This window comes from Hakea prostrata, chromosome 5 (assembly GCF_041222555.1).
Source record: "Hakea prostrata isolate BN-2017 chromosome 5, UWA_Hpros_2, whole genome shotgun sequence".
Classification (NCBI taxonomy): domain Eukaryota; kingdom Viridiplantae; phylum Streptophyta; class Magnoliopsida; order Proteales; family Proteaceae; genus Hakea; species Hakea prostrata.
This window is the reverse complement of record NC_142604.1, coordinates 4,330,700-4,349,236: the sequence shown is the minus strand read 5'-3', so window position 1 is coordinate 4,349,236 and position 18,537 is coordinate 4,330,700. Positions and strand designations below refer to the sequence as shown.

At 39.1% G+C, this 18,537-nt stretch overlaps 2 protein-coding genes across 4 annotated transcripts; one reads left to right on the top strand and one right to left on the bottom strand.

Moving 5' to 3' along the window:
• Positions 1–453: 453 nt before the first annotated feature.
• On the top strand, positions 454–7,790 carry LOC149014527 (Homeodomain-like superfamily protein). Of its 3 annotated transcripts, none has more exons than XM_089155736.1 (3): positions 454–705; positions 955–2,606; positions 7,002–7,790. In XM_089155736.1, exons 2-3 carry the CDS (start codon positions 1,662–1,664, stop codon positions 7,569–7,571), a joined length of 1,515 nt encoding a protein of 504 aa, XP_089011862.1. In that variant the 5' UTR covers positions 454–705; positions 955–1,661; the 3' UTR covers positions 7,572–7,790. The 3 variants fall into 3 exon arrangements, with proteins under 3 accessions (XP_089011862.1, XP_089011863.1, XP_089011861.1); XM_089155737.1 differs by having other exon boundaries at positions 454–1,155; positions 1,288–2,606; XM_089155735.1 differs by having other exon boundaries at positions 454–2,606.
• A 37-nt stretch (positions 7,791–7,827) lies between these two features.
• Positions 7,828–10,018, bottom strand: LOC149014526 (transcription factor bHLH93-like). Its single transcript, XM_089155738.1, has 4 exons — positions 8,989–10,018; positions 8,727–8,894; positions 8,418–8,585; positions 7,828–8,310 (listed from the first exon to the last, which is right to left on the bottom strand). Exons 1-4 carry the CDS (start codon positions 9,595–9,597, stop codon positions 8,224–8,226), a joined length of 1,032 nt encoding a protein of 343 aa, XP_089011864.1. The 5' UTR covers positions 9,598–10,018; the 3' UTR covers positions 7,828–8,223.
• Between the last annotated feature and the right edge of the window lie 8,519 nt (positions 10,019–18,537).

The window sequence follows — 18,537 nt, the reverse complement described above, 5'->3', positions numbered from 1 at the left end:
TAACTATTAATGGTAGAAGGCCTAGTGATCGTCACCTGGTTTTAGCAAAGGAAAAGAATTGTGACATAGTCGGGAAGGTGATTGTGATGTTGCATTCTTAGTCTTAGCAGATCCTTTTTTTCCCCTAGACTAAAAGGAATTCAAAGCCCAAAACCTGAAATGAGTTGCTACATATGGATTCCAATTCTTCCGAGTCAACTCAAAATCAAGCAGTAAACAGGAACTCCAAAGCATTTTCCAAAATCCTACTTACAGTTCAAAAGATGACAAAAGTTTCCTGCAAAAATGAAATGCTACTAATCCTCCTAATCCTCATTTATGAATTCATTTCACAAAAACTCAGCCCAGAAGTAACATCAAGCTGAAATTTTGAAATAAAGCAAGAAACAATATGGAGAAATAATAATTCCGAAATAAAGCAAGAAACAATATAGATAAATAATAATTCCCCTCTGCTTCATCTTCCCTACTCTCCCACTAACAAAATTTCAGTATTCTTACCTTTATGTACAGTAGTATATCCTTCTGCTACATCCACCTCACCAAGGTACGCAGAACCCTTGTTCATATATAGGAAGATGCACGAAATGAACCAACATTACATGCTCAAAAATTTCTTGGAATCCTTCATCTGCAGAAATATTGACAAGCTTCGCATTACCAAGCTGGTAACCTCCACTCTCAGACCAAGTGCTGCAAATTCAGGTAAATCAACGGACCCTTGAAGCTCTAGTTTAGCCTCCTCCTTCTGATTTTCTTTATTTCCTACCAATAAGTTCCTCACAGTCCAAATACTCTCCCCATTCCTTTGAGAAAGGGTTATCTTCATCAATAACGCACTGTTGCATTAGTAGAAGAATGCCGTTACACTGCCTAATTTCATCTTGAACATGTTACCTACGATACACGCAATTTCCAATGACACCAACAATGTCCCTTTGAAATCCTTTGTAGGGGCAGACTTTGGGCGAGTTAGAAGACATAAATTCTTTTTAGTTTCCACAGTTGTCGACTTGCTTGATAGCAGCAACATCAACCATTCTTCTTGGAGTCCTGTAACCGTTGGAGGATGTCTTCGGGTACATTGAACTCTGCTGGTGATGGCTTAATCTCCATAGCTAACGATTTAGAATCTAAAACTCCGTTTCATACAGTGTAAGTTTTTTTTTCCTCTTGAATTGCTTGCAATGTGACTTATAATTTTATATTTTCTGTTTTCAACTTGATTAATTCTTGCAGTTGTTCATCTACCTGAATCCCTCCTTTTACTGTTAAATCCTCTGTTAGCTCAACTAAATCATTTCTGCTTCAAAATTTCGGCAATGGAGCTTCGAGGAGGAAAGACAATTCAAGACAACAACCCTAGCTAGTGTAATCGCAAAACCCTAATCTGGTCTGGTCGCATTCTTAGCAGATAATATGGTTTTTGGGCCTTTAGTTGGATGGACTGGCTCAGATTCTATCTCTGGGCTTAATGGACATCACATGGGCCTCCCTTGGGTCCACTAACTCGGTAGGCTTTTATGAGTCAGTGAGTCTGATTGCGATGTGCGTCTAACTCAATTTCGCTACCGATTCGACACCGATTCCAGCTTTTTAAACCCTGAACTTCTTCGTTTCCCTCGCTCACCGCCTCTTTCTGGTTACATTTCACGAACTCAATGCCCCAGAGGAACTCGAAAAATGGAATTTCGACACTCAGAAGATCCCCTAGATTTCTTACTGAGGAAGATGATTACGACATGAAACTTCAAGTATGGAAGAACCGGGTGGGTTCTCCTCCGATCGGCTCTTCCATCAAAACCCATTCTCGTTCTCCTCTCTGCTCTATAGAAAATAACCTTCCACCAACAACTCCTAGAAGATCTCCGAGATTTCTTCCTCAAGAAAATCAGTGTGGGAATGATGCAACTGTGAAAGCGAATGTGAAGAAGAACCGGGTATGTTCTCTTTCTACTGCTGGTGCTGTTTCTGATTCCATTCATAGTTCAACAGCTTCTGTTTCTACGAGAAAAACCCAAGAATGTTATTCCGAAAACATTACGAAGAGGTCGATTAGATCTAGTGCTACGCGAGAAGCTTCTGCGAAATCGCTCAACGGGTCAAGAAAATCTACAGGCCGTATGTCTGTACCCGAGATCTCACCAAGTCTTAGACGCTCCCCGAGGTTCTCTAGTAACGAAAATACACCTTCATTTTCTGGTAAGGCCGGGAAGAACCAGGCAAGACCATTCGTTTGCCTTATTGCTCTTGAGGCAACCCAGAAAGGAAATATGGGGAAAAAAGGGTCAAGAAATGTCGGAGTCCAAAGGAGTTTCACGGAGGCGGCAGCGAAAGCTAATAGGGGCTCGTCCAGTAGATTGGCAAGTTACAGGGAAAGCATCGACAGAGAGATTTCTACGGTTTCTCCAGCAAGTACGCCAAAGGGAATGAGAGTGAGGGAAACGAACGAATTTAGGAAAAAGGTAATTCGGGACAAGAAAAGAAAGCAACCGGGTGAAGGTTGCAGTGCTGAAGGGTGGTCGGAGGAACAAGAAGCTGCATTGCGGAGAGCTTTCTTTGCTGCAAAGCCTACGCCCCATTTCTGGAAGAAGGTCTCTAAGCTGGTAATTTCCTGTTTATGCTTTTGTTGAAGTCTGCTACTTGTTACCCTATAGAGTGAGGATAATCTATTGAAAATCTTCTGTTGCTTTGGTTTACTTTTTGTCTTCATTTTGTAGAAGAAATGCATACTGGTCATTATATGGTATAATTGTCTTATATTTATAAATTTAAGGAACTGTCTCTGTTTTGCTGTTGAGTGGTCTTATATTTCAATCATCTGGTTTATTTCAGTTTGATGTACTTGAAAAATAACAAACAATAAGACAAACAGAAATTTAGATGGGAACCAAAGCATTGAACAGTGGAAAATGTTTAATCTTTTTTGCCGTCTAGGAAAAATACAAATAGTTTGATCCCTCATGGTCACTCTTTGGCCTAGTCTAGCATCAGGCATATTGGAGGGGGAGTTCACATGGAGTTCTTGTGATTCAGCATAACCAAGCTGCTTTGATAACAAACCCTATTACTTGTGTTAATTGTGTCTTGCTTTGAACTTCTAGTTCTTGTGTATCAATGGTATCATTAAAAACTGAGTGATATCTATCCAGCAACACAGGTCATATAATGGCAAGATTACTCCACTTCCCTTTAACCATCTGTTGTCTCTGGCTGTAGTTTAAAGTGCTAAAGATTTAAGAAATATCTATTGTGTGTCTTTGATTGTAAGAGTGTTTGGGCAAAAAAAAAAAAAAAAAAAAAAAAAAAAAAGAAAGAGAAAAAAGAAGAAGATTGTAAGAGTGGAGTGATGTAGACCCCAGCTTCTTTCTTGTTGAGCTAGTCTATTAAGTTGAATGTTGCATTTAGTTTGCTTTATCTCAACACTGATGATTTTGTTTAGATGGCTTTTCTGTAAAATTCTTTTGAGACCCTGTATAAAGTCTGAGCCCAAAGATAATTCCTTGAGTGTCCTTAGCTTTCAGCTTAACCTTACATTACAATTATTGACTGCAAAACGTATCCAACTTATTAAGATGGTTAACTAATGATATATTAACTTCGGAATGCACTTCCTTTTTCACCCCTTCCTTTGGCAACCTTAGATATGCTAGAATCACTCTTTTCTTTTAAAATTTCATAAATAAGAGGATTTTCTAGTGATCCATGCTCCTTTGACTCTTAATCTGACCCTATATCCTAGTTTAGATACTCATGGTTGCAAGGTTGAGACATTAATAATCTTAACTTTCCAGTTTGGCTTTAGGTTTTTTTTTCAGGGTCTTTTTCTCAAAACCACCTTAGCTGCTTACGTTGGTTACTTAGACAAAGTTGAACTTCCATACTGAATTAGTTGTATTATAAAGGGGGACAATCAAGGTAACCTCCCTGTAGGACAACCGTGTTTTGTTTTATTTATCTTCAACAAGAAAGATAGAAAGAAAGAAAAGAGAAAAGGGAAGGCTATTGATGTTTCTGAACCTCTTTGGAGGGCCTTGTGGTGCTTGCATTTGTTCATGGGTATCTACTTTATGCAAAACTTTAGATACTTGAATGTAATCTATGAGGTTGATCATGAAGTTTGAATGTTTTGTTATCCACCCCCTTTGGCTAGAACTAGACCTCACCCCTCATCACTCAAATTTTATAGGCCAATTTTTATGAACAAAATATCCTTACTCTTTAGCAGTATTTGGAAGAAAATATTGATATCCCCTAGATTCTGAGCCCAATAAATCCAAAATTTTCACTAATATAGCACACCTTCATTTCCTGAACATGAGTTTTTTCATGAGGCTCTTGCTTTCGTAGCTGTGGAAGAGTATCCTCAGCTATGGTATGCAAATCTTGGTGAAGGAGAGCACCCAAGCCTTTTCAAAGTTTATGCATAACGTTATTTTGTTATCAAAGGGTTGCTTCATTTGACCAACGAACCAAGTGGTCATGGGTTTGACTTTGGAAACAGCCTCTCTGCAAAAGCAGGGGAATGCTGTGTACATTGTGATCCTCCCAGACCATGCAGTGACTGAAACCTCAATGCGTAGGGTACGTCCTTCATTAAAAGGTTGAATTTTTTTTATTTTATGTTACAAGATATTAATTACCTCATTTGTTTCTGTATGTTTTCAAATATTGAACTGCAATCTTGAAACTATTGGGGGTTATGACCTTGTTTTCTAAATGAAATTTTATGTTACTGTTGAGAGTGATGTTAGATTAAAAGGCAGACAGATGACTCCTAGCCAGAAGCCTGCCATTGGTATCCATGCACTAATCTTGAACCAATCAGACATGATTTTCTTATAGGATGGGGTCTGATCCCACTTTGGTTTTGCTAGTGATTTGGTCTTGGGTTTCCTCACCTTGTAAGCCTGCTTATGAGATTGAGTCTCGTTTTAGATTTGGTACATAATTGTATTTCAAACTGGGTCTGTACTCGTCCCATATTATAGAATTATCTAATTGAAACCTTGCCAGCTTATATTCCTCCCAAGGATGGTCATCGGTCAGCCTTATTTAGTTATTATTTATTTTCTGGGTGGAGGTATTATCGATCTTACTGATTTAAAGGAGGATTAATTCCAGGACAACCATTTTATTTGGAGAGATATTTTCCATCTCTTATTGCCTCTAGCTTGCTGATTTCAAGGAGATTGTTACATAAATCAAATACTGTGTATGAGCTGTCATGCTCATAATACCAACCACTGGTTGGAGGAATAATGACCAGATTTGGTGGGATCCATGACCAGCTGGTGAAGATCAAGCCTTCTTTCAAGTCAAAATAGATGAAATTTTATTATTCAGTTATACCTTATTTGGGGTTTTATTAGACTAAGAACTTCCTATAGGGTTTCTTAATGTATGGTAATTTCTATTTTTAGTATTTTTTACTTGGTAGTTGATGAATCCATTAGGATCTTAATTTATCTGGAGAAAACTTTAAGCTAATGGATTTGAAGTTTATAAATAAAGAAAAATGCACTAAAACAACAAACTTTAGCTTGGGGAAAAAAAAGAAGAAAAGAATTTTGATTGTAAACATGCTATGATGTGAGGTGCAGTGGGGAAGGGTGAGATGCCTGTACCTGAGAATTGGTGAGAGACTTAGGAAAGAGCGGGATACTCGATCTAATTCTTTCCTCCTTTACTATTTCAACTGTTATCATTGTTTGAACTGCTACAAGTTCTTCAATTGTTTCCCAGTTATTTGGGACCTAATCAGCATTGAAATTGTTACATGGAGATCCTGCGTGGGCCTGGATCCTTTGTGATTTAACTCTACATTGGGTTATCCCAAGTTTGTCCTAGTGGCACTAGAGCAGTCAATTCTCGTTCCCAGTGCTCTTTGTGGAAGGGGTTACCTAGTCAGTTTTGGGCTGTTAGGGAAGGGCTACCTGCTGCCAGGTAGAGACCTTGGAGGAAAATGGAGTTGCTTAAAAAGGGCAACTTGATCTGGAGTAGGCTGAAATGGACATTATTTTGGATGCTTTGTGGATTGTCACAATCTTGTACCAGTCAAGTGTGGCTGATCTCACATACAGCTACCAAGTAATTTTGGTGTGAATTGATATGGTTTTGGGTTTACTCACCTTGTAAGCAGCAAGCACTCAACTCTAACATGGTGGATTGCCACAGTCCCATCAGTCATATGGCATGCTGATCTCACGTTAGTTATCAAAGTAATTTTGGTGTGGCTTTATATGGACTTGGGTTTATTCAACTTCTCAGCCAGTTTATGGGGTTTATTTCCCATTTTCGTGTCAGGTTTGTGGCCAACTCTTCTCCACCCCCTTTTTAGACATTTTGGATGTATTTGTCCCCCCATGACCCTAGGTGACCTTCTCCTTTATTGTGTGTTTTTTCCCCCTTTTCTTATGGTCTCTCTGAGGCTTGGCCTATGGAAACAAGAAGTGGTATACCTCATCAATATGACAAAGCTAAGATATCTTGGACCATCTCATTATAGAAAGCAGTTTATCTATTTTTAATGGATATGTTCATCTTTTTGTTTTAAAAGAATGTTGGTCATACTAATTTAGTAGGCAGAGCTCCTGTCATCCCCCGTGCAGGAAAGGAATTTGGTAAGCTTCCAGGTCTCAGTCACTTGTTTGAAAACCATTGTAGACAGAATAGACTTAGTATTCATAGAACATTGTTCTCATCATAATCAAAGTTATGGGTTTTAGAGTTCGGTATGAAGTCTCCGGTATTCCTTAAGTTTTGAGTCTGATTGGTGATTGCATCAGTCCTTCAAAGATTATCTCAAGTTGCATTTCCATCTCTTGGGATGCAAGACCTGGAACTCATGGTTTCTGTATGTATCTTCTTTTTTTTTTTTTTTTCCCCTCTCATTAAAACAACTTTTCAATGTCTGTATTACATTATGCATTCAGTTTCATTGTTGAATTCCAATAAAGCAACCGTGTGCACATACGGAATGATCTGAGATCTGTTCGCAGGTTACAGGAAAGTCTGCACAGGAATGCTTTGATAAAATCCATTCCGACCTCATTACTCCACCTCACCCTCAGCCTCGTTCCAGGGTCAGCAAAACAAATTCATCTCCTTTAGGTCATTTCTCAATATCCGGAAGTAAACTCCTTGAACCAAGCGAAATGATTGTTAAAAAGCAAAAGAAGAACCACAAACAGAAAAGTTATCAACAGAAAGCTGTTAGACATTTGCTAAGGAAGCATTATCTTGTGGACGAGATTTCTGAGAAGGATCTTTCCTCATGTCAAAAGGATCTTGCAAGTCCCCCGGTTCTGAAGCAAGTCAAAAACATGGCATTACATGACAAGTACATTGATCAGCTACACTGCAGGGAAGCAAGAAGAAAAGTTGCATCATCTTCTGTGGCAGAGCACGCAAAGGAGAACCATATTCAGATTACCGGTGGAGTTAACATAGCGAGGAATTCTCTTATTTCTGATGCACAAGATGTGATCAACAAATTTAAATTTCTGGAAGCCGAGGTGTTGAGCGATAATGATGACTTTGAGGATGAAGAAGGTGATGATTTGCTCTAATAAGCCTCTAGTTCATTGAATTGTATAGTAGATAATTCACAACTGATTCTGAGCTAATGGAAGCACCCTGAATGGTTTCATCATATGAGTTTCACTGAATTTGTGGCAATTGAGCAATCGGTTGGACAGTTTGGCCTCCCGTTCATCATCTGTCAGAGGGTTTATTGTTGTGATTGGAAAAGTTGCATAATATTTTCCTATTTTGGGACTACTCACCAAAAAATTTGTAGGATTTGAGAACCCTTTGGTCAGGGTTAAGGAAATGGCTTTAAGATAAAATCTGTAGGATTAATCGGAACCTGATGAACTTTGCCGGCGCGCCAGCTAATCACCCATTGGGTTCCAAATTTTGAACAGTGCAGTGGGATATCAACCACTTCATTACCTGAATGGCTGAAGCAGGGATGGTGGAGTTCAAGAAAATGTTGCATTTCAACAAGGGTTATTATTCATTATCTGCATCTCCCACCGATTTCCAGACAACTAAAACAAAATAAAAATATTCAATGGAAGCCCCAATCTTAAGGAGTAATTACACAGTACTCTCTCATTTGAAATTTGAGAAGGTAAGGAACACCATCTCTCAGGAACTCCAAAAAGTCGAGCTGCTTGCAATGACTACATTGTTATCTGTTATCCATTAAATTTATCTCTACAGGCATCTTCCTCCATAACCTGCAGTTCTGAACAATGCTTGCTTCAGGTCCTCGGAACTTAATACTGCTCTCTGCTCCATTTCCTATCACATGAGTTTGTCACGTAAGACGAAACATCAGTGGATGCTGTTCCAGATGAAATTTGGAAGTGTTTGTTTGGGTAAAGAGATTGGATTAATTAAAAGGATACCTCTGAGCAAGATGCATGCATAGCAAAATCATTGAAACAGCTTATGACGCATTGTTGAATCTCAAGGCCCAGTGCTTCTAAGGTGTTCACCGTTGACAACAACAACCCAGGCTTCCCTGCGCAGCAAATCTCGACCCTGGTATCAATATTCCTCCTTTGCACATCAAACTACACAAGATAATTAAAGATTTGATTCAGGAATCTGGGTTAAGCGAATAAAAGGAATTCCTGGAGACTGTTTGAATCTGAAGAAAAGAAATTCCTGAAGATTTTTTTTTTCACTTGCTTAGCTGAGCTGAGAAACCGTACCTTGGGGCTGTTTTTAACCAGGACTTCATTTGGGTTTTGCTCCTTGGAAGTGTCTATAAGGTGCAACTGATTAGAGTCCTCTTCGATTTCCCCTTGCAGACTCTCAATTCTTCCCAGAAGCTCTTTGACGTAATCTATGGTATCTCCAAGTATGGATGTTCTGTCCATCTGTTGTTCCCCATAAAAACATTCAAACCCTATAAAGAAAAATGGAAAAAGAAAAGAATTTTGAAACAGTTAGTAAAAGTAGATCGATTGATACCTTGCTTATCTTGGGAACCACTGATCTGAGCATGGAAAGGCGGTCATTCAGTCTTTTCCTTCTTCTCCTCTCTGCCATTAGATTCTTGGAAGGTTGACCCTCTACCTTCTTGGCTCGATTCTTCCTCTCTGAACACAAACCCATTTTGAAAACAGGAACATTGATGGCTTGCTCTGCCTCCACCTTACAATCCGTCTCATGAAGCTCCTCCAAATCACGAAGCTTCTTCCTGAGAGGCTCACTAGCCTCTTCGTCCTCCATGAGAGCAGAGTTGCATTCTCCCTGGCTGTTTGGAAATGGCAATGTACCATATCCTTGTCTCTGACCTGATGATGAATCCATATCTGTAAGCAGCTGCGAGAACTCATCTCCAAATGGGTAATAGACCTCATTCAAGGAAGAATTGACAGCAGCTGGTTCAGTGTGTAAAGGGAATCCTCCACAGGAGAAAGAATCATGGCCGGCCATTAATCCTGGATTCTCATCAAAACAACCCGAGTTCCACCCATTGATGAAGAATTCATTCATTCCTCCAGCAGGAAGTCTCTCCCAAGTCTCTCTTCTCAGAGACAAGAGCTCCTCTAAGAAACCCTGCTCACTGAGTTCCATCACACAAAATAAACAGATCCAGCTTTTTTCTTTACTCAGAGACAGAGCATGGGTATATATACACGATGAGGAAAAAATAAGGTAGAACTTGAAAACCTTGATAAGTTTGAAGCTGCAGCAATTCAAGGGAATATACAAAATAACTACTATATTAGAGCCGGATGAAATGATTCTTTGTCCCCATTAAGAAATGGATTATTGCATGTATTTTTTTTCTTTGTTTTGGATGTTCTAGTGGAGTGGCATTAGAATAGAACCCAGATTGCAATCGAATCCCCCTATTTTTCTGTCATTTTCACCGAAACCTGCAATCCAAAGAATGGTATTATTTTAATTCCTTGCCCTCTGAATAGTTTGACCTACGGTCCACAGATCTGTCCGAAGCGAAGCGAAAGCTGATGGAGCTTGTATAGTTGTATCATAGACTTGTCAGGTTCATCGATATAATAAAACCAGTGTGGGTATTTGATTAATCCTGACTCATGGCAACTGGGCAGAAACCAACAGAAGACAGCGCATCTCTCTTTCTCTCTCTCCCATCTCCTCTAGTCTGTCTTCTCTTCCTCTTTCTCTATCTGTGGGAGATGGAAAAGTTGAGTTGGGTCCCTATGTCCCGTGCTCAATGCGTCCAAATAGTTCACAAATTTCAACTGTGCTGGTTCTCTCATACCCAAAAAAGAAAAAGAAAAACCTAAGCTGGGGTGCAAGTTTTGAGCCTGACAGTCTAAACTTCACTCTGAGATCAAACATAGTTAAGTTGCTCTACCTCTGTTCCATTTCTGGTAAGTTATCCTTGGTACTTGATCACCACACTTAGTATTGATTGAGGTTGAAGACTGAAGATGGTTAAATTTGTAATAATGATGATGGCTAACCTAGATGGAATTTTAAGTCCTAACCAAATTATAAGATTGAAACAGAATGATCGATGTCGGTAACACTCACGAGGACATTCTCCATGTAGGGTTAATAATTAGGAAGTTGGGTTCAGTCCAAAAATGGTCCAACAAGTCTACTGAGGTCGCTCTCGTGAATTGTTGATATGAAATGCATGGGACCTGCATGATGCTTAACTCGTACAAAGTGCAGCTTGCAGATTTAACTTCAGTGCTGTGCGTTTAATGCTCATGTGCGTATGACCATCATCAAACGAAGTAGTCGAGAATCACTCATTTTGTATATTTTTTCTCTTTTGGTTACTGGTAGATATGGATAAAAAGTATATAAAAAAAGAAGAAAAAAGAAGAAAAAAAAGAAACGAGTGATTGAGATTTCGACTTCGACCATTATTCCATCTTCACCGACGTAGCTCAGTGGTGCGCATTAGATGTTTAGCACTAAAACTGTATCCCCATTGTGCCTTCCTTTGTGATAGATTAATTGATGATGACTTGACAAGAAGAGAAACCAAAACGAAAGAGGCAGAGCAAAAAACCAGAATGTTTTCCGTTGTTATATATAAGACCCATATGTTCATCTCTTATAAACTAGCAATGGAGGAAGTGGAAATATGAACGGCTGCAGAAGAGTAGGCACTTGAGAAGAGGCCTTCTAAAAAAGTATTGCTGAAACAAGGAAAGCAAAAATGTAAATTGGAGGTTCAGTTGGTAAGTTGGTTCCTCCTAGATGCTGGGTGCGTCTCATATGGTGGTGTTTCTGATGCCCAGCATTGGGTGATGTCATGTAAACTTCATTAAATCTTAACAGCACCAAAAGAGTATAACCAACATATTTCACTCTATCCAACCCTGGGTACACAAGCACCACCAGGGGAGAAGCACCAGCAGTTCCTCTTAGTTTCTTCTACAGTATTCTAAATAACAAAATCAACTTCCCTATTAGTAAAAATTTATAATGTCATTGCAGTCTCTTCTAGATCACTTTCCAATAAGAAATAGCTGTGCTCCCTTCATGATTCTCTTATTGTTATTTTTTACAGTAGACCGTGCATATGATTTGAGGTAAGGCTGAGCATACAGTTGAGTGGGGCATCATTCTCAGTGTTTAGTACATCGTAAATTCTGCATCACTGGAACCCTGAAAATGAGAGAGAGAGAGAGTGTGTGAGTGAATTTGACCTGAATAAGTTACTACATGCAGAAGAAGATGAACGTAAGCGTACGTGTCTGTGGAGCCGTTCTAGAATACTTTCAAGATTTTAGAGAGAGGAAGAGCTACAAGTGTATCTCTAGCGAGCGTATATACTGTAAAAGATCGGTGGGTGCCATTGATTATCATAAATAGCTGATAAAAATGGGAGCTTTCGCAACCAACAACGAAAGGTGGGCGAGAAGGGTTTTCTAAAACAGCGGCAGGTTTCCCCAACTTCCGACACCACTGCTTTTGGAAGGAAAAAAAAGAAGAAGCTCTCTTCTTTGTCTGGTGGTGTGGGTTCTTCTTCTGAGGATCTCAGCTAGCTAGTTAGCTAGCCCATAGTATCTGTTATGAATGTAACTTGCTAGTCTTCCAACTCTATAAGGAGATTCGAGGGGAGTATAATTTAACTTCTTTAAAACTCTTACTCTTTTCTATTTATAGATAATGAACCTCACCCATTAGTTTTGGGTTTTCTTGTGTGTGTGCTTGCCCGTTTTCTGGTTCTTTGTTGTTTATATAATTTTTGTTCTGTTTTTTTCTTATTTCTCATAATTTGGTTTTGGTTGATTGGTGTTTTTTTTAATTTTTTTTGGTTTGGTTTGTTGGATTTTGGTGTTGAAATATCTATGTAGGTTTGTCGTGGGAGGTGGTTTTTTTTTTTTTTTTTTTTTGTTTGTTGTTATTAATTTAGAAAATATATATTTTTGATTGGGAGGGATATTATATTTTGGTTAGTTATTTCCAATGATTTTGTGGAAGGTGTTCTCATGAGATAATGTGATCTTAAGGTTTTTGGGCGTTGCTCATTGAGTAACGGTTGAGGAGATTTTTCGTTGATATTTGATTTTGTGGTTTCACAGAGACAATAGAAGTTTGACATTCCCATGAGTTTTTTGTCGCACTCTCTTGGAAAAGTTATATCTTTGTTCCAGAACTTCATTCAATCTCATGGTACTACTTTTGCTCTCTCTACTTTTCAGAATTCATTCATAGTAGATTCGGGTGCAACCGATAATATGTGTCGATCTATCCATCTTTTATCTGATTTGAGCACTGATAAGTTACAATCTTATCCTCCTATTACTGTTGCTAATGGTACTACTGTCCCAATTCAAGGTCAAGGGAAATTGAACCTATTTTCAACCAAGACTGATACATTATTTGTGCCATCATTATCTGTGAATTTGTTATCAGTTAGTAAAATTACTCAGAGTTTAAATTGTAATGTGATCTTTTCAAAGGACAAAGTAGTATTCCAAGACAATTTAACAGGGACAACTATTGGTGAAGGTAGACTGCAGAATGGACTCTATATGATAGATCCTACAAATAGTGCCTTGACTTCTATGCGTAATCATGAGAAATCTCAACTATGGCATTGGCGAATGGGTCACCCTTCTGATAAGATTTTACGATCTTTAAATCATGATTTATCTTTTAATTCTACTGGTTGTGATGCCTGCCATTTTTCCAAGCAACACAGATTACCGTTTCCACATAGTACTCATGTTTCAAGTGCATTATTTGATCTAGTGCATTCTGATGTTTGGCATTCTCCTATAGACTCTAGAGATGGATTCAAATATTTTGTTTCATTTGTTGATGATAAATCTCGGTCTACATGGTTATATTTATTGTCTTCCAAGACTGAAGTGCTACAGATGTTTCAAGAATTTTGTCAAATGGTTTTGACTCAGTATCAGACTCGCATTAAAGTTTTGAGAACAGATAATGGGACAGAATACACCAATAGGCCCTTTCAATCATATCTCAAAAGTTTGGGAATTTTACATCAAACTTCATGCGCAGGTACTCCTCAACAAAATGGCATTGCTGAGCGCAAAAACAGGCATATACTTGAGGTAACTCGATCTTTATTATTTCATGGGAAGCTTCCTAAGACTTATTGGTCAAGATCTGTGTCCGCAAGTTGTTATTTAATCAACCGTCTCCCCAGTCCAGTTTTGAACTTTAAGATACCCTTAGAGGTTCTATATGATCGTCCCATCGTGATGTCTCATCTTCGAGTTTTTGGTTGCATTGTTTATGTTCATGCCCAGGGTGGTGATAAACTTGATCCTCGTGCTCGCAAATGTGTGTTTTTGGGATACTCCTCTACTAAAAAGGGTTACAAATGCTTTGACCCATCCACTGGTAAACTTTTTATTTCACGGGATGTGTCTTTTGATGAAACTCAGATGTTCTTTTCTAGCAGGAATCAAACTCAAGGGGAGATAGATTACAGTGAATTTGTTCCTGTCCCACTACCAAGTATACCAGACAACATGTCTGTAAGGGCTGATGCTAATGAAGACAATGTTATGGGTGACACCACTGAAGGTAGCACTATTATAGGTGATGTTACAGAAGATACTGACGGAAATCTACATGGTGAAGCAACTACAGATGTACCTAATGCAGGAAATGATACAGTTGAAACTATAGCGCAATTACCAATTCGTAGATCTAATCGAGTCTCTCACCTTCGGTGAGTTGCCATTTTACCACTTATCATCGTTAGTTCCCAATCCAGTCTCATATAAGTTATGATAATATCTCCCCTCAATATTTTGCATATCTTTCGGCCGTTGAAGACCACAAGGAGCCGACCAATTTTATTGAAGCTAAGAATTCACCTAAATGGGTGAAGGCTATGAATGAGGAATTAGAAGCTCTTCATAAAAATAAAACATGGGATATAGTGCAACTCCCAAGTGGCAAACATCCAGTTGGATGTCGTTGGGTCTACAAGACCAAATTCAAGAGTGATGGTACTCTAGAGAGGTATAAGGCAAGACTTGTTGCCAAAGGATACACTCAAACATATGGAGTTGATTATAGAGAGACATTTGCTCCTGTAGTTAAAATGAATACTGTAAGAGTGTTAATGTCAATTGCCATTAATTGTGGATGGCCACTTTTGCAAATGGATGTGAAAAATGCCTTTTTACAGGGAGACTTACAAGAGGAAGTTTATATGGAAATTCCTCCAGGTCACCCATTAGAAAATCAAGATGGACTTGCTTGTAAATTGAAGAAAGCAATATATGGCCTAAAGCAATCACCACGAGCATGGTATGAAAAGTTAAGTACAGCTCTTATTAGATTTGGATTCACTAGAAGTGGATCAGATTCCTCCATGTTTGTGAAGAAAGCTTCGACTGGCACAACAGTAATTTTGGTATACGTGGATGACATTGTAATCACTGGAGATGATCATGAAGGAATCAATATCCTCAAAGAATATTTGAAGAAGACTTTTGACATCAAGGACTTGGGACAACTTCGATACTTTCTTGGAATTGAAGTTGCCAGATCTAGTAAAGGATTATTCATCTCTCAAAGGAAATATGTTCTTGACTTGTTGAAGGAACTGGTAAATTGGGTGTGAAACCACCAATACACCCATGGATTACACTTGTGGTTACTAATGATGATTCTCCATTGCGGATAATAATTGTTTTCAAAGGTTGGTTGGAAAATTGTTTACTTGACCATTACCGGACGACATTGCATATGCTGGCTATGTCGGTCGTTTATGCATAATCCTACCAAAGGGCACATGGATTGGTTAATCATATACTCGTTATCTAAGTCTTCTCCGGAAGGGGCATTTGCATGAAGAAGATGGACACACAAACATTGAAGGATATGCCGATGCGTTGGTGGCAATCCTCGATCGAAGATCAACTACGGCTTTTGTATATTCGTAGGAGAAAATTTAGTCTCTTGGAGAAGTAAAAACAAATGTTGTCGCTCGTTCTGTGCGCGGTCGAGCAATGGCGTCCCCTGTGAATTGTCTGGATTGGTGCCCTACTTCAAGTTGGGGGTGAGAGGTTCTAAAAACCCATGAAGTTGTTCTGACAATCAGCGGCTACACACATTGCCTCTAATCCGGTGTTTCATGAAAGAACTAAACACATTGAGTTGTTGTCTTTTGTTCGTGGAGGTTCGGATGGAACTATAGAAACTCCTTATGTAAGAAGTGAAAATCAACTTGCGTGTCTTCCCAAAGCCTTGTCAAAGGGATTGTTTCTTGCTTGCGTTGCCTCTGTTTTTCGTCCAACTTGAGGGGGAGTGTTATGATGTAACTTGCTAGTCTTCCAACTCTATAAGGAGACTAGCGAGGGGGGAGTTATATTAGATTTAACTTCTTGTAAAACTCTTACTCTTTCTATTTATAGATAATGAAACCTCCCCCGAATGTTGATTGGGGTTTTCTTGTCGTGGTGTGGCTTCCTGTGCCGCCCGTTAATTCTTGGTTCTTGTGTGAATGTTTAATAAATTCAACAAAAAAAAAAAAAAAAAATAAAAAGGGGGGTTAGGGGGTGCGGCGGCGGCGCGCGCCGCGCGGGGGGGCGGCCCGCGGGCGGCCCGGTCCTTTGCCTCCGTGCTTCCCGGACGGGGACGCGCCGGGGGGGGGGCCCCCCCCCCCCCCCCCCTCCCCTCCTCCTCCTTCTTCTTCTTTTCCCTCTCTTTCTTTTTTTTTCGGGGGGGTGGGATTTTTGTTTTTTTTTTTTCCCCCCCCCCCCCCCCCCCTTTTTTCCCCCCCTTTGGGGGGGTGGGGGTGTTTTGTTTTATTGCTTGGGGTGGGGGGGGGGGTGGGGGTGGGGGGTTTTGCTGTCTGAACAAAAATTTCTCTGCTACCTCTTGACAGCTAATGAAATAGAATTGAAACAACTTTTATGAATCAAACAGAAAATTTAAGTTGTTTTATTCTATTGCGTTTCCTGCAATCAAGCTAAAACAAGAATATTCTGCTTACTTTTTTAGACTTCTCTTTAACTGATTTGACATTTTAAATGTAAGCACTGGATCTCAAGGCTTTATCTAAGAGATAAGACAAGCCGTTTAACAAATCAAGCAAGTCATTTATGGATTCCATCCCACCTAATATTTCTGCATGATTGACACATCAATTCATAAAAGTTTAACTGTTCAAAATTTACATGTTAAATTTACGTTTCAGTCCTTTAAATTGGTGCTAAACTAGGGTGTAGTCCTTATTAGCCCACAAATTACGTCTGAATCCCTCTTTGTCACCGACAGGAAGACTTAAATGAAATATAAACTATGACCAAATTGCTCCGTTATGTGTTAAAATCATGGTTTGAAGTGTCGGTGATATATTGCAATGGACATGCCTCTCCAACACAAGGTAGACAATGTATCGCCGATATGCCGCTGATATGTAGCCAATGTTGCTTATCTTCATATTTTTTACATTTTAACCCTATTTCACTCTAATCTTCGACGTTTTTGAGTACATCTAGCTTAATTATCTCTGATTATTATATTGTCTGTGTCGATTAAGCAGGATTTCGTACAAATTCACGAGTTTTCTACAATTCTAATTTCGCTCCCATACATCCGGACATGTGTCGATTATGAACATTAGTTTATGTGATATTTTAGGCCAAAATAACGTTCCTAATGCGTTTGTTGGCGTCAAGTTAAGCTACACAACAAAATTTAGACTAAAATGAACCCCATATACCCTTCAAAATTGGGGGTAGATTTATCATTGACACCCTTCCAAATGTCACGCGACACCACTGACATGGCGACATAGAGTGATTTTTCAATCTGGTTAAAATGACTCAAATAAATTTGAACTCTATCTTCAAAGTTGCACTTTAAACCTTAAGATTATTACGCTAATCTTAAAGCACCATACAAGTGGGAGGGTCATGTTCTTCCTTCACTCTACTGAAATAATCCACCACCGCCAGAAACCACCCACCACCAGCTTTTCTTACGTTGGAAACCTTCACCCCCTAATTTAGGCCCATCTTAAAACTTAAAACTTTTGGGCTTGGACTAGGGCTTCCAGCCCATGCGGTAGAATTGGGCTCAAAGTCATCGACGCACAATTGGGCCAGGTCTGGCTCTGAGTTTAAGCATCCCAGCCCAGCCCAGCCTAGCCTGCTTGGAGAAAATACCATTCAATAGGTTTGAATCCATTGATGCAAATTGGCTGCATCCCCTGCCGACAGAGACTGCGACGTCGGTAATCCGCCACGACTTCCTTGATAGACATTCAGCCGACCAGCCTCCTCCTTTGAAACTTGATTGAAATGCTACTTTTATATATAAATAATTAATTTAAAATCACACTTTTTGAAGAAATCTCGACCATTGGCCGCAGGTGTTGTGCAATTACCAAGCAATTTCCTGTTTTGTCACATAGATTTATGAGTTTGAAACTCTGGATCTTCAATCCAGATAGATAAAGATATGTACCCTTCTTATAATTTTTACATGCATTAAGAAGAAGTCTACTAGAGGAGTCATTTTTAATTTTTCTTGTCAAAGTTTAGAGTGAAGAAGTATGAAGAAAATATAGATAAGAGTTTTAGATCACCTCCATGTCTCTCCATTATAGAATAGTGGTGAATCCACCTGTAAATATTGGAAGAAAAAAAAATCAGAAATAAAAATCTCGATAAATCCCATATGGGTTATTCCTTTCAATATGGTTCAAAGCGTCAATGGATAATTTATTCTTTAATATTATTCTTTGATGATGAAAAGCTAATATGAGCTGACTTCCGTACGAAATGGATAGAGCTTCACTGCTATGCAATTAATATGCAACATTGAGCTTCGTACAGTAAGGATGGAATGATTGGTCGAGGTCGAAATCTCGACCACCCGGTTTGTATGTTTTGTTTTTTTGTTTTTAACCATACATACTTGTAACCCCCCAAAAAACAAAAAAGAAGAGCAAAATGAGTAGTCGTCTAGTCGACCTCGGGTCTTGCTTGAGTCTTGCGCATTCAAGCCACACACTATGGGCCGTTGGATTGAAATCTTGATTTTGACTTGACAGTTATGCACATT

Bases quoted from the DNA above. Each gene is read 5' to 3' on its own strand.
- LOC149014527 (XM_089155736.1), top strand. From the start codon at position 1,662: ATGCCCCAGAGGAACTCGAAAAATGGAATTTCGACACTCAGAAGATCC. The intron at 2,607-7,001 runs GTAATTTCCTGT...ATCTGTTCGCAG, and splicing joins GGAAGAAGGTCTCTAAGCTG to GTTACAGGAAAGTCTGCACA.
- LOC149014526 (XM_089155738.1), bottom strand. From the start codon at position 9,597: ATGGAACTCAGTGAGCAGGGTTTCTTAGAGGAGCTCTTGTCTCTGAGA. The intron at 8,586-8,726 runs GTACGGTTTCTC...TATCTTGTGTAG, and splicing joins TGGTTAAAAACAGCCCCAAG to TTTGATGTGCAAAGGAGGAA. The intron at 8,311-8,417 runs GTATCCTTTTAA...CTCATGTGATAG, and splicing joins TGCATGCATCTTGCTCAGAG to GAAATGGAGCAGAGAGCAGT.